The sequence below is a fragment of the Acanthisitta chloris genome, unplaced genomic scaffold, assembly GCF_000695815.1.
Source record: "Acanthisitta chloris isolate BGI_N310 unplaced genomic scaffold, ASM69581v1 scaffold4038, whole genome shotgun sequence".
NCBI lineage: Eukaryota > Metazoa > Chordata > Aves > Passeriformes > Acanthisittidae > Acanthisitta > Acanthisitta chloris.
In genome coordinates, this window is record NW_008685213.1 from 1 (window position 1) to 11,236 (window position 11,236).

General features: G+C 46.8%; 1 protein-coding gene across 1 annotated transcript in view; it reads left to right on the forward strand.

Annotated features, from left to right (window-relative positions):
* Nucleotides 1–385: 385 nt before the first annotated feature.
* LOC103806933 (tuberin-like) overlaps nucleotides 386–11,236 on the forward strand; it is a gene marked incomplete at its 3' end in the record, with an annotated part of 14,770 nt that continues 3,919 nt past the window's right edge. The window contains exons 1-16 of the mRNA XM_009079648.1: nucleotides 386–523; nucleotides 1,311–1,397; nucleotides 2,513–2,623; nucleotides 3,223–3,367; nucleotides 3,469–3,586; nucleotides 4,045–4,093; nucleotides 4,486–4,611; nucleotides 5,268–5,341; nucleotides 5,964–6,090; nucleotides 6,833–6,976; nucleotides 7,187–7,324; nucleotides 7,526–7,629; nucleotides 8,428–8,509; nucleotides 9,811–9,966; nucleotides 10,226–10,342; nucleotides 10,850–10,972. Coding sequence (XP_009077896.1) covers nucleotides 386–523; nucleotides 1,311–1,397; nucleotides 2,513–2,623; nucleotides 3,223–3,367; nucleotides 3,469–3,586; nucleotides 4,045–4,093; nucleotides 4,486–4,611; nucleotides 5,268–5,341; nucleotides 5,964–6,090; nucleotides 6,833–6,976; nucleotides 7,187–7,324; nucleotides 7,526–7,629; nucleotides 8,428–8,509; nucleotides 9,811–9,966; nucleotides 10,226–10,342; nucleotides 10,850–10,972 — 1,839 coding nt within the window. The remainder of the gene's footprint in view (nucleotides 524–1,310; nucleotides 1,398–2,512; nucleotides 2,624–3,222; nucleotides 3,368–3,468; nucleotides 3,587–4,044; nucleotides 4,094–4,485; nucleotides 4,612–5,267; nucleotides 5,342–5,963; nucleotides 6,091–6,832; nucleotides 6,977–7,186; nucleotides 7,325–7,525; nucleotides 7,630–8,427; nucleotides 8,510–9,810; nucleotides 9,967–10,225; nucleotides 10,343–10,849; nucleotides 10,973–11,236) is intronic.

The window sequence follows — 11,236 nt, forward strand, 5'->3', positions numbered from 1 at the left end:
TGTGTGTCCCTGGGTGGTGGGTGGGCCGAGGGCTGTGTGTGTCCCTCTCGGAGCAGTGGACTGGGGCTCTGATGTGTCCCCCAGGGCAGTGGGCCGGGGGTCGTGTGTATCTCTCGGGGTGGTGGGCTTGGGACATTGAGAGCTCCCAGGAGTGCTGTCCTAGAGCTCCACGTTCCCTGCAGGGTGTGGATGCTGGAGGCAGGAGCACCACAGGCTCCTGTCTTTTTGCTCAGTGTTCACCTTCTCCCGTGTTTGGAAAAGCTTCAGACAGCAGGACTATATGGAAAAAGCATGGTGTGATGCTGTTTGCCGGCTTAAAGCTTCCACCGGGTCTCCCTTAGCAGAGTCTTGTTGTGTGTTTGCAGGGCCTCAGCGCCTGGCAGCGATGGCAAAGCCCCAGAGCAAGGATTCTGGCCTAAAGGAGAAGTTCAGAAACCTGCTGGGGCTGGGAACATCCCGGGGGAGCTCCAAGTCCTTGGAGGGCAAGCAGACAGAGTTTATCATCACTGCAGAGATACTCAAGGTGTGACTGCTGGGCAGGGTGAAGGTGGGATGGTGCCTGCTTACCTCAGCTAGGAGGATCAGCAGAGATTGCTGCTTCCCTTTGCTGTTTGGGCATTGCCTCTCCTGATCTCTCCATTCGTTCGCTAGTGAAGTGGAGGTAAAGCTCACCTGCTTTTGCAGCTCCAGCGTTTTAGTTACTCTGTTTGAAGACTTTGGAGCTGTTTGATAGGATGGAGTTGTTTATGTTGGGTTACAGGGTGTTTCCCTCTTATAGTCTGAGCTTGCTGAAGCTTCTGTGGTGGCAGTTTGCACTGGAACTGTTTCTGTTTTATGAAAACCTTATGGTTCTGTGAAAATTAAAAGTAAAATAATTGATTTCAGTAATTGATGCAGCAAGTTTGTAAGCAGAGTAGTTGGCACACAAGGAGGAAGGGAGAACTAGACCAGAATTCCTTCCTGCCTATGCTGGAGCAGCCAAGCTCTTACCTGCTGCAAGTCTAGGGAGCTGGATTTAACATCCTTGCTCCTCTGCCCTTCTCTGTGATCTGGTAAGCATCACAGCCAGATAATTACTGACTTTTGTGATGAAAATGGGATATTCTCTCCTGGCTTGGCTCCAGCCCTGTGAAAGTTCAGATTATTTCCTAATCACAAAAAGGTTTTGCAGCAATTCCTGAAAAGCTCCAGTGGTGACTAATGGTTAGATTGTTTTGGGTAAACGTGTTATTTGGTGGTTCCCTTGGAGAAATGGGTAAGTGTTTCTGTAGTAGGATGAACTGTTAGCTTATTTCTCCATGTCTTTCCAGGAGCTGAGCATAGAGTGTGGGCTGAGTAACAGGATACGAGCAATCAGTCAGATCTGTGAAGTGGCAAAGACAAAGAAGATTGAGGAGGTAAATCCCAAAGTATTCAGGGAGTGTTGGAAGGATGGAAATGTAAACTCTTAACCTATGAAAGAGGCTCCTGTAGGTTAGACTGCATTTAACATCCCAGGGGCTGGTTTGTGCTGACCAAAGCTGGGAAGGGAAGTTAGTCTTGTCCAAACTCCAGCTTGGGAGCAGAGGATGGGGCTGATGGGCTTCCCGAGCTGAGACAGCTGTGAATACTCAGAACAGTTCATGGGAGCATCTCCAGTGTGAAGACAGGCTGGGGATGTTGAGGCTGTTCAGCCTGGAGAAGAGAAGGTTGTGTGGAGATCTCAGAGCACCTTCAGGAGCTGAAGGGGCTCCAGGGAAGCTGCAGAGGGACTCTGTGTTAGGAGCTGCAAGGACAGGACAAGGGGTAATGGGGAGAAATTGAAAGAGGGAATTTTAGATTAGATTTCAGGAAGAAGTTTCCCCTGTGAGGGTGGTGAGACACTGTCCCAGGTTGCCCAGGGAGGCTGTGGCTGCCCCAACCCTGGCAGTGTTCACAGCCAGGTTGGCTAAAGCCTTGAGCAACCTGCTCTGGTGGGAGGTGTCCCTGCCCGGGGCAGGGGTTGGGGCTGGATGATCTCTAAGCTCCATTCTGACCCCTTAACAATCTCTGAATCTGAGATGATGTTAAGAGGGTTTTCTGCCTCTTTCTGCCTTGTCAAATTGGTTTTGAACTCATCTTGTAGCTGGGTGAAGGTTTCTGCAGAAATGCTCACACTGAAGTGAGTGTGTGAAGAACTTCAGTTCCTGGGGTGTAGTTTGGTGTGTAGGTTGGTGTTTTTGGTGTCTCGTGGGATTGATCTCAGGCATTGGAATAGGTTGCCAAGGGAGGTGGCGGAGTCACCATCCCTGGAGGTGTTTAAGAGGCATCTGGACCTGGAGGATATGGTTTTGGGGTTACAGCAGTGACAGGTTAATGGTCTTAGAGGTCTCCTCCAACCTTGATGGTTCTATGATTATGAGGCAAGTGAGTGTCTCTCAGCAAAGACAACTCCAGCCATGAATCTTATGGATCTTACTGATTGAATGCCATAATTAATGACTGATTTAGTGGCTGAGATCCCAGGGTGAGCTGTCTCCCTGTCTGTTCGCAGCACGCTGTGGAAGCCATATGGAAGGTGGTGGCTGACATGCTGCAGCCTGAGCGTCCTGCTGAGGCCAGGCATGCTGTTCTGTACCTGCTGAAGTCGATTGTCCAGGGACAGGTGAAAACAAACAACCTGGGGAATAAACTCTGAGTTCAGCTGGGGTTTGTGCAGAGGAGGAATGTGGAAAATACCACGTTGTTCTTTTCTACAGCTCTCATGTTTCTTACTTGGGATGTGCATAGTAAATGAGAAGAGGAAGCATAGTTTTTAGTTTGAGCCTGGGTCTGACCTCATAGCAAAACTCTTCATGCAACTCAGAGAAAGCTTTTTCTTGAAAATGAGGAAATACTTTGGGTTAAGTTCAGTGTAATTGAGCAGATTTGACGTGGTCTTCGCCAAGACCTTCTAGTCTCAACCTGCAGCTGCTTTGGATGTGTCAGCGTGTCAGGTATGCAAGAGGTTCTGGGTAAGATACTTTTCTAGCTTGGCCAAGGTCAGCATTCTATGAATTCTTCAGATTTCCCCATGTGCTGCACAAACTGAGGCTGGATCAGCCCAAAGCTGTAGTTTTAGGGTTCTGCAAAAGCCTGGGTGGAGCTTGTGGGAAGAGTGGGCATTGATTCAATAAAATAATCATTTCAAGCATGAAGGTTACTGATAATGAAGGTTACCCTTGATAATGTGCAGGCCTTAACCCCTCCTTTTTTTGTTTAAAGGGGGAGAGATTAGGGATCCTCAGAGCCCATTTTTTTAAGGTCATTAAGGACTATCCCTCCAATGAGGACTTGCATGAACGGCTGGAAGTGTTCAAGGCTCTCACAGAGAATGGACGATACATCACCTACTTGGAAGAAGAGTTGGGTGAGTGTTCTTTAATTTGATTGGAACAAGTCAAGTGATATGGGGAAAAAGTATTTTTTCTGGGTACAAGGCATATTGTAATAGGTTTTTCTCTTCTTCAGCTGATTTTGTACTGCACTGGATGGATGTTGGTTTGACATCTGAGTTCCTCCTGGTCTTAGTGAACCTGGTGAAGTTCAATAGCTGCTATCTGGAAGACTATGTAGCTGGCATGGTCCAGTAAGTTGTTTGTTTTACCTCCTACATGCTTATTCTTGATAAATTACAGGAGAAAGTTGCATATCAATAGAGAGACAAGTGGGATCCTTTCCATTTCATCTGGATCCCTTCCATTCCAGATCCATTTCTGACAAATATGTGATTTTCAGTTCTTAGAGTGTTTAGATCTATTTTAGCTTAACTGTTTTTTTCCTGTTTTCTGGGGTGGATCTGGTTGCACTGCTCAGCCTCACAGAGTCTCTCTACTATTGCATTAGTGCAGACATGCTGAGTTGCACTGAAGTACAACTCTAACCTTATAAAGAGGTTGTAGTGCTCAGTGTCTGTTGCCAACAACGCCACAGGAAGGGGAACGAGGAGTTAAATAATAAGGCAATTAACCTGTCTGGTTTGGCTCTGCAATTTGCCTAAAATCATAATGAAGCAAATAATTATAATGAAATGTTCTTTCCTAACAGCAAGATCTGCCTCTTGTGCATTCAGACTTCATCATCTGTGGACATACAGGTGAGGGATTTGTGTCTCTTTTCATACTTCAGAGTTCTGTGAAATTCTTTGGAACTTCTGCAGACAAAATCAGATCATCAGACTCTTGGTTTGTTCTCATCTTCCAAGAGAGCTAAGACAATGTGTTGTTATCTGGAAGCCTTTGGATCTCCTGCACCAATAATAATTGTATTCTAAGCCAAACAGAGCATTGATACATTTGATCAGTGAATCAATTTTCCCCCAGTGCTTTTTATAGTTTACTTTCCATCCTGCAGTGATTAAAAAAGACAAAAAAAGTATATCTGTGTCCCTTTGATTTTTCAGAGGGTTTCCTGCCTCTGCCAGGTGAGATTTGACCTGCTTGAATCACAGAGAAGTGTATAACCATGTTCTCTTTCCCCTTCCCAAAGATCTCCTTGCAGGTGCTTGATGCAGTAGTTTGCTATAACTGCCTGCCCTCTGAGAACCTGCCTGTGTTCATCATCATCCTGTGCAGGACCATCAACGTCAAGGAGCTCTGTGAGCCCTGCTGGAAGGTCAGAACCTCCTGGGTGCTTTGGGTTTTCAGGGATTCACTGCTTTGGCCTTATGGATGACATGTCAGATGTGCCTGTGTGTATCTGCCATCAATTGCAGTTTGGTTTTAAGAGTGAATTAAACGCTGTATAAGTACTAAGGGTTCAGTATCTCTTCTCTACCTGGAGAAGAGAAGGTTGTGTGATGACCTCAGATCAACCTGCCAGATCTGAAGGAGCTCCAGAGAAGCTGCAGAGGGACTCTGTGTTAGGAGCTGCAAGGACAAGACAAGGGGTAATGGGGAGAAATTGATAGAGGAGAAATTCAGATTAACTATCAGGAAGAAGTTTTCCCTGTGAGGGTGGTGAGACACTGTCCCAGGTTGCCCAGGGAGGCTGTGGCTGCCCCAACCCTGGCAGTGTTCACAGCCAGGTTGGCTAAAGCCTTGAGCAACCTGCTCTGGTGGGAGGTGTCCCTGCCCAGGGCAGGGATTGGGACTGGATGATCTCTAAGCTCCATTCTGACCCCTTAACAATCTCTGACTCTCCGAATCAGGATGTTAGTGGGAGTCATGTCACATCCTGATGTGACGTCCTGTCATGGCATGGAAAAGGCCATGTTTAGGCTTCTGAGTGTGTTAACAATTGACACTGAATTGTTCTCTTTGCATCTGCAGCTCATGCGTAATCTTTTGGGAACTCACCTGGGACACAGTGCCATCTACAACATGTGCAGGATCATGGAAGACAGGTAAAGAAGGAGTATCTGACAAATCCAAGGGATTCAGTAGAGGTCGTGTTGATAGTCACCAGCCTCAGTAGAACAAGCTGAAGGTTCTGGTGCTCAGCCATTCATTCCCTTCCTGGTTAGGCTGCCGAAGTGCTCGTTTGGGGACATTTCTGCACTGAATTGTTAGGAGCTACAGTTACTGGACAATGAAGAATGGGGAGAAATTGAAAGAGGGAAATTTAGATTAGCTATCAGGAAGATGTTTTTCCTCTGAGGGTGGTGAGACACTGGCACAGGTTGCCCAGGGAGGCTGTGGCTGCCCCAACCCTGGCAGTGTTCACAGCCAGGTTGGCTAAAGCCTTGAGCAACCTGCTCTGGTGGGAGGAGTCCCTGCCCAGGGCAGGGGGTTGGGGCTGGATAATCTCCAAGCTCCATTCCAACCCCTTAACATCCTATGATTCTAATTTTCCTCTGCTTAAAGTTCTGATGAATGATTTTCTGCTTTTCTTGTTTCTCAATTACTGTGCGAGGCCCAGATGTGCAACAGCTGGGAATTGCTGTTGGGACAGTGCACATTCCTATTGACTTTGTGTGCTGAAATCACTGTAGCCTGGTCTGATACTTCTCTCTCCTCTGTTCTCAGAGCCTTCATGGCAGATGCAGCCCTGCTGAGAGGGGCTGTGTTCTTTGTGGGGATGGCTCTGTGGGGGGCTCAGCGCCTCAATTCCCTCAGGAACTCCCCAACTTCAGTGCTGCCTTCATTCCTCAAGGTAGGAGGAGATGCTGGGGGAACTTTTTCATCACCTGCACACATTTGGAACAAAACTAGAACACGAATTTAGAACAAAACCCCTACACCGAAGAGAACTTTATAGGCCTGAAAGATGAGAGGGAGACATTGTGTGTGGGATGAAGGTTGGGTAAACAGTAGTACAAGCGGATTGAAGTTTGAAGCTGAGGCCTCCTTCTGAAATACCTTTGTTGGCCAGAAAAGCAAATTCTGAATTCTTTTTAGCAAGTATTTACATCATGTGTAGTTTAAAAAATAAAAGCAAAGCAGAACTTCCACTCTTCACAGTGTGTGGTACAAAGATTGAGTGATGGTGTCTTCAGGGACAGCCTCAGAACTCTCAAAATTTCCTCATCTGAGTGTCCAAAGCAGGAATAACTGGCTTTCAGTGCTGTGCCTGCCATCTGACCTCCAGCCACTGGCATCTCTGGGCATCCCTGAGCATCCCTGTCTATTCCTGGGGATGTGTGGGCATCCCTGGGAATCACTGGGCATCCCTGAGCATCTGTGTCTGCCATCTGAGCTCCAGCTGGTTGCAGGAGTGCAGAGCTGCACTTGAGGAAACGGTTCTTTGCTGTGCCCTGTATGTGTAGAGACTTGAATATATTTGTCTGAGGCCTCCAAGCTAATTTCCTAATTAATAAGACGTGTTCCACTGAGAGTGTATCTGAGCAGCCTTCGGCCTTCCAACTGCTCACTGACTGCAATGCTTTGTGCTCCAGGCCATGACATGTTCCAATGCAGTTGTGTCTTACGAGATAGTTCTGTCCATCACTCGCCTGATCAAGAAATATGGGAAGGAGCTGCAAGCTGTGACCTGGGATATCCTCTTGGACATCATGGAGCGACTGCTGCAGCAGCTGCAGGTAGGTGCTGAGCCTGGTTTGATGTGCCTCAATACAAAGGCTTTGCCATGAATTGTTTTGCAAGTGGATCTCCTGTTTGGACATTCCGCTGGGCTTTGAAGCTGATGAAGGTTTAGCCCAGTCCTTGTTACTGTGTTTCTCTTTGTGTCTGAAATCAGCACTTTCTGGTAAGGTAGAAGGCTCTTAGGAGTGGTTTTGTTTCTGTTTCAGAGTCTGGAGCACAAAGACCTGAAGTCCATTGTACATGAGCTGTTGACTACAGTAGAAGAACTCTGTGACCAGAATGAATTTCATGGCTCTGAAGAGAGATTTTTTGAGCTGGTGGAAAGATGTGCTGATCAGAGACCAGTAAGTCTTTATTGTTGTCCTCCTTTGTTGAATCCATCCTGTTATTCACTACAGCTGAAGGCTGGGAGGCCTAAAACAGCAAGTGGTCAGAAAATCCCAGCAGAGGCTTCCTTGAGCCTTGTTCTTGGGATGGAAGTTGAGGAATGGATATATTTTGTTTACTTAGACACTAGAAATAATAACCTTATCTTTCCATGAAAGGAATCTTCTGTGTTAAACCTGATAACATACAGAGCCCAGTCCATCCACCCTGCCAAAGATGGTTGGATTCACAATCTGCAGCTCTTAATGGAGAGATTCTTCAGGTGGGAAATCATCACTTTATGTACTTCTTAGATTTAAGAAGCAAGTGTTTCTTGCCACCTTTGCATGGTAGATAATTTTGTTCTCTGAAGTTTCAGTGTTCTGAAGTTCTAAGTAAATGGCTGCTAAGAAGTGTGGCAGTCCCAGGGCGCAGTACATTAAAGGATTTATTTAACAGATTAAAAGCTTTCCACTGAGTTATTTATATATTTATGAATTATATAGATATTTATATATCTCCCTCTTTCCCCCCCCTTTCGCCCCCCTTTCCCTTCCCACAGTTGTGTTCCACTCCACAGCACTTTGTAGTTCTGACCCCAAACAAGACTTTCCAGTTAAGCACGAGGATTGCATATGTTCTCCACTCTCCCAGTTAGCTGGTTGGAACTGGTGCTGCTACAAGGATTCTGTGCTCCAAACAACCAACACACAGCACCAACCAACTCCTTTTTCCTCTATGAAATGCTGCCAGAGCGCAGCTCTTCCTCAGGACCATGTGTTTGGTTGGAAATTCGCTCACCAGAGCACTTGTGCTTCTGCCAAGTGCTCCTTAGTTTGGATTGGAAATGGGAAAACTGCAATTCCAGCTCTGCAGAAGTAGCAAAAGCTGAACTTGGATTTGAATTCCAATAGTTCTTGTGTCTGATTTTGTATGTAGAGACATCACTGAAGACTCAGCTGATCTCTCACAGTTACTGCTCTCACTCTGAAGAAGTTTCTTGGCTTGCTTTAGTTTTATTTTCCTTTTCCCTCTTCCCAACTCAATGTTATTCATCTGGAATCTGCTTTGCCTACTGCAGGAATGAGAGTCGCAGTGCTGTTCGTATCAAGATTCTGGATGTCCTGTCCTTCGTCCTGAGCATTAACAGACAGTTCTATGAGGTGTGTGTTAACCTGTCTCAGGGGATCACATCTGAGCTCTCAGCTGGGTGGGGAAGGCTTTGGTGAGGCACATTAAAAGGTCTGGAAAACATGTCTGATGAGGAAGGGCTGAGGGAGTTGGGGTTGGTTAGCCTGGAGAAGAGGCTCAGGAGCGACCTCATGGCCCTCACCAACTCCGGCAGGGCTTGGACAGAGGTGAGGGATGTCTGTCCTGCCGTGGCTGCAGGGAGAGGACCAGAGCGAATGGTCTTGAGCCCAGACAGGGCAGAGTCAGATTGGATGTTAGGAGAAATGTTTTCCCTATTAGGGTGTTCAGACACCAGAATATTGCCCAAGGAGGTGGTGGAGTCACCGTCCCTGGAAGTGTCTAAGAGACATCTCGATCTGGTGCTGCAGGATATGGTTTAGAGTTTAGGGGTTACAGCACTGACAGGTTAATGGTTGGACTTGATGGTCTTAGAGATCTCTAACCCTGATGATTCTGTGATTTTCTGCTGGGCTGTAGGTCCTCCCTGCCAGGGGGAATGCACAGAGCTGTGCTCTAAGTGTTGCACACACAAACCTGTTTCTTTGGGATTCCCGAAGGAAGATTTGACTTTTATTTTTCATTAGCTGGATACAGGGATGTGCAGCTTGTGGGAGCTGCTGCGTTTGAGGACATACTTGGTTGTGTGTTTGCTTCCCTGTTTTAAGGTCATTAATTCCATGTACACTTTGGTTTGGAAGGAAAGAAAGTCAGTGTGAGAGATGCAAAGCTGGTTGAAAAGCTATGTAAAAAGAAGGGGGGTGGAAATATTGAGGTGAGCATAGTGACTTGTCTTGGTGCTTAGAACTTAATTGCAATCCAAGATGGAAATTGTCTGAAAGGAGTTAGGGAAGAGCTCTGGGGATGTCTTTGGCACCTTGGAATGTGACCAGAGTGTCAGAGGGCTGGAACAGGCAGAGGTACTTCTTGGATTTCTTCAAGATTTGTGAAAACATGATGTTGTTGCATGTTCCATCTCTCTGTCAAACACCCAAGGCCTAGAAATCCCTCGTGAACAGTGTGTTTGAGCCTGGGCTATCAAGTCTATAGGACAGACAAAACCCAAAGCACTGAAAAGTTCAATGGAAGTCATAAGTATGTGGAGGGATGGACAGAAATACCTAACTGGATGGAAGAGGAGCAATCAGGGAGTGAAGCAGTTGAGGAAGAACCTTAGTAGCAGAATAGCTGCTTTCTTGTGTTTGGAATTAAGTCTCTTTAACCTGCTGATTGAACAGCAGAGTGTCCAGGCTTAGGAAGGTATGTCGTCTTGCAGGAAGAGCTGATAAACCTGGTGGTGATCTCTCAGCTGGCTCACATCCCAGAGGATAAAGACCACCAGGTGAGAAAACTGGCCACACAGCTGCTTGTGGACCTGGCTGAGGGCTGCAACACACACCACTTCAACAGCCTGCTGGACATCATCGAGAAGGTGAGGCATAGTTTGGGCAGGTGTCAGTAGCAGCACCACGTTTTACTACCTTGAGGAACTGCTGGGTGTTGGAGGGAGCCAGTCTGAAGTGCAGAGCTTCAGAAACTCATCAGTGCACATCCAGCCTGCCTGGCAGGGCTTGCAGAATTGCCAGCAGGGATGACTTGCTGTTCTGACAGGCTTTCCTGCCCTTCCAGGATGGAAACGAAGCAAAGGTACGTTGCAGATTTAAGGCATGTGTTGCTTTTGTGTTGAACAGGTGGCTGCACATTCTCTCTCATCTCCTTCTGAACTGGAAGAGAGGGACTTGCTGTCCTATTCAGCTTCTTTGGAGGATGTCAAGACAGCAGTTCTTGGGCTCCTGATAATTCTGCAGGTAAATGCTGCAGAGCATTAAACATGACTTCAGAGTAGTTTTTGCTGGACTTGACTTTTTAGATAACTGTTCTCCCACTAGTAAGTATTTAACTATTATTAACTTGTAGTTATTTAATATGTTAACTCTTGATCATTCCTTTTGCCTTTGGACGCTGTAGGAGTGTTTGTTAAATGCCTTCTTAATTCCCACTGTGCAATGCATATGAGCACATTTTCCTGGGGAATTAGCAGAAGAGAGGAGTTCACAGCCCTGAGTTGGTCTGCTGTGTCTGCTTGGTGTGTCCTGCGTGGTGGTTAGGCAGTTGTGAAGGCCAGGTTGTTGCTGCTGGGTAGACAGAGCTGCTCTGGAGTCTTTGCAGAGGTTCCTGCCAGAGCCATCTGCTTACCTCACATTCAGGCTCAAGATTTGCTGCATTTCTCTTGGAATTCTCAGTGCAGACACACATTTCTGTCTGAATAACAAGTGATCTTCAGCCTTTTGCTGTGTGTTTCTGCTCCTCTGCAGACCAAGCTGTACAGTTTGCCCTCCAGCCATGCCATGAGGGTCTATGAGATGCTGATCCAGCACATCCAGCGCCACTACAGATACTCCTACAGCCTTCCTGTTGCCAGCAGCATCAGGCTGCAGGTATGAGCAGTCACCTGTGCTCCCAGGTCCAAAGTTTCATGGGATTCTTGGCTGGCAGGTGGGGAATGTGTGCTCTAGAGCTTGCCAGAAGGAGAAGGAAATGTTTCTTGGCTTATCCAAGGATAAAAATATGCTGTAGCACTGGAAGTGATTCCTCCTACAATCCCTTTGTACTTGCAAAAGTACCACGTGGGGAGGTGGGAAAGTGTTCTCCTGGCTTGGGGTTTGAGTGATTCCAGTGTCTGCTCTCTTACAGGTGTTTGA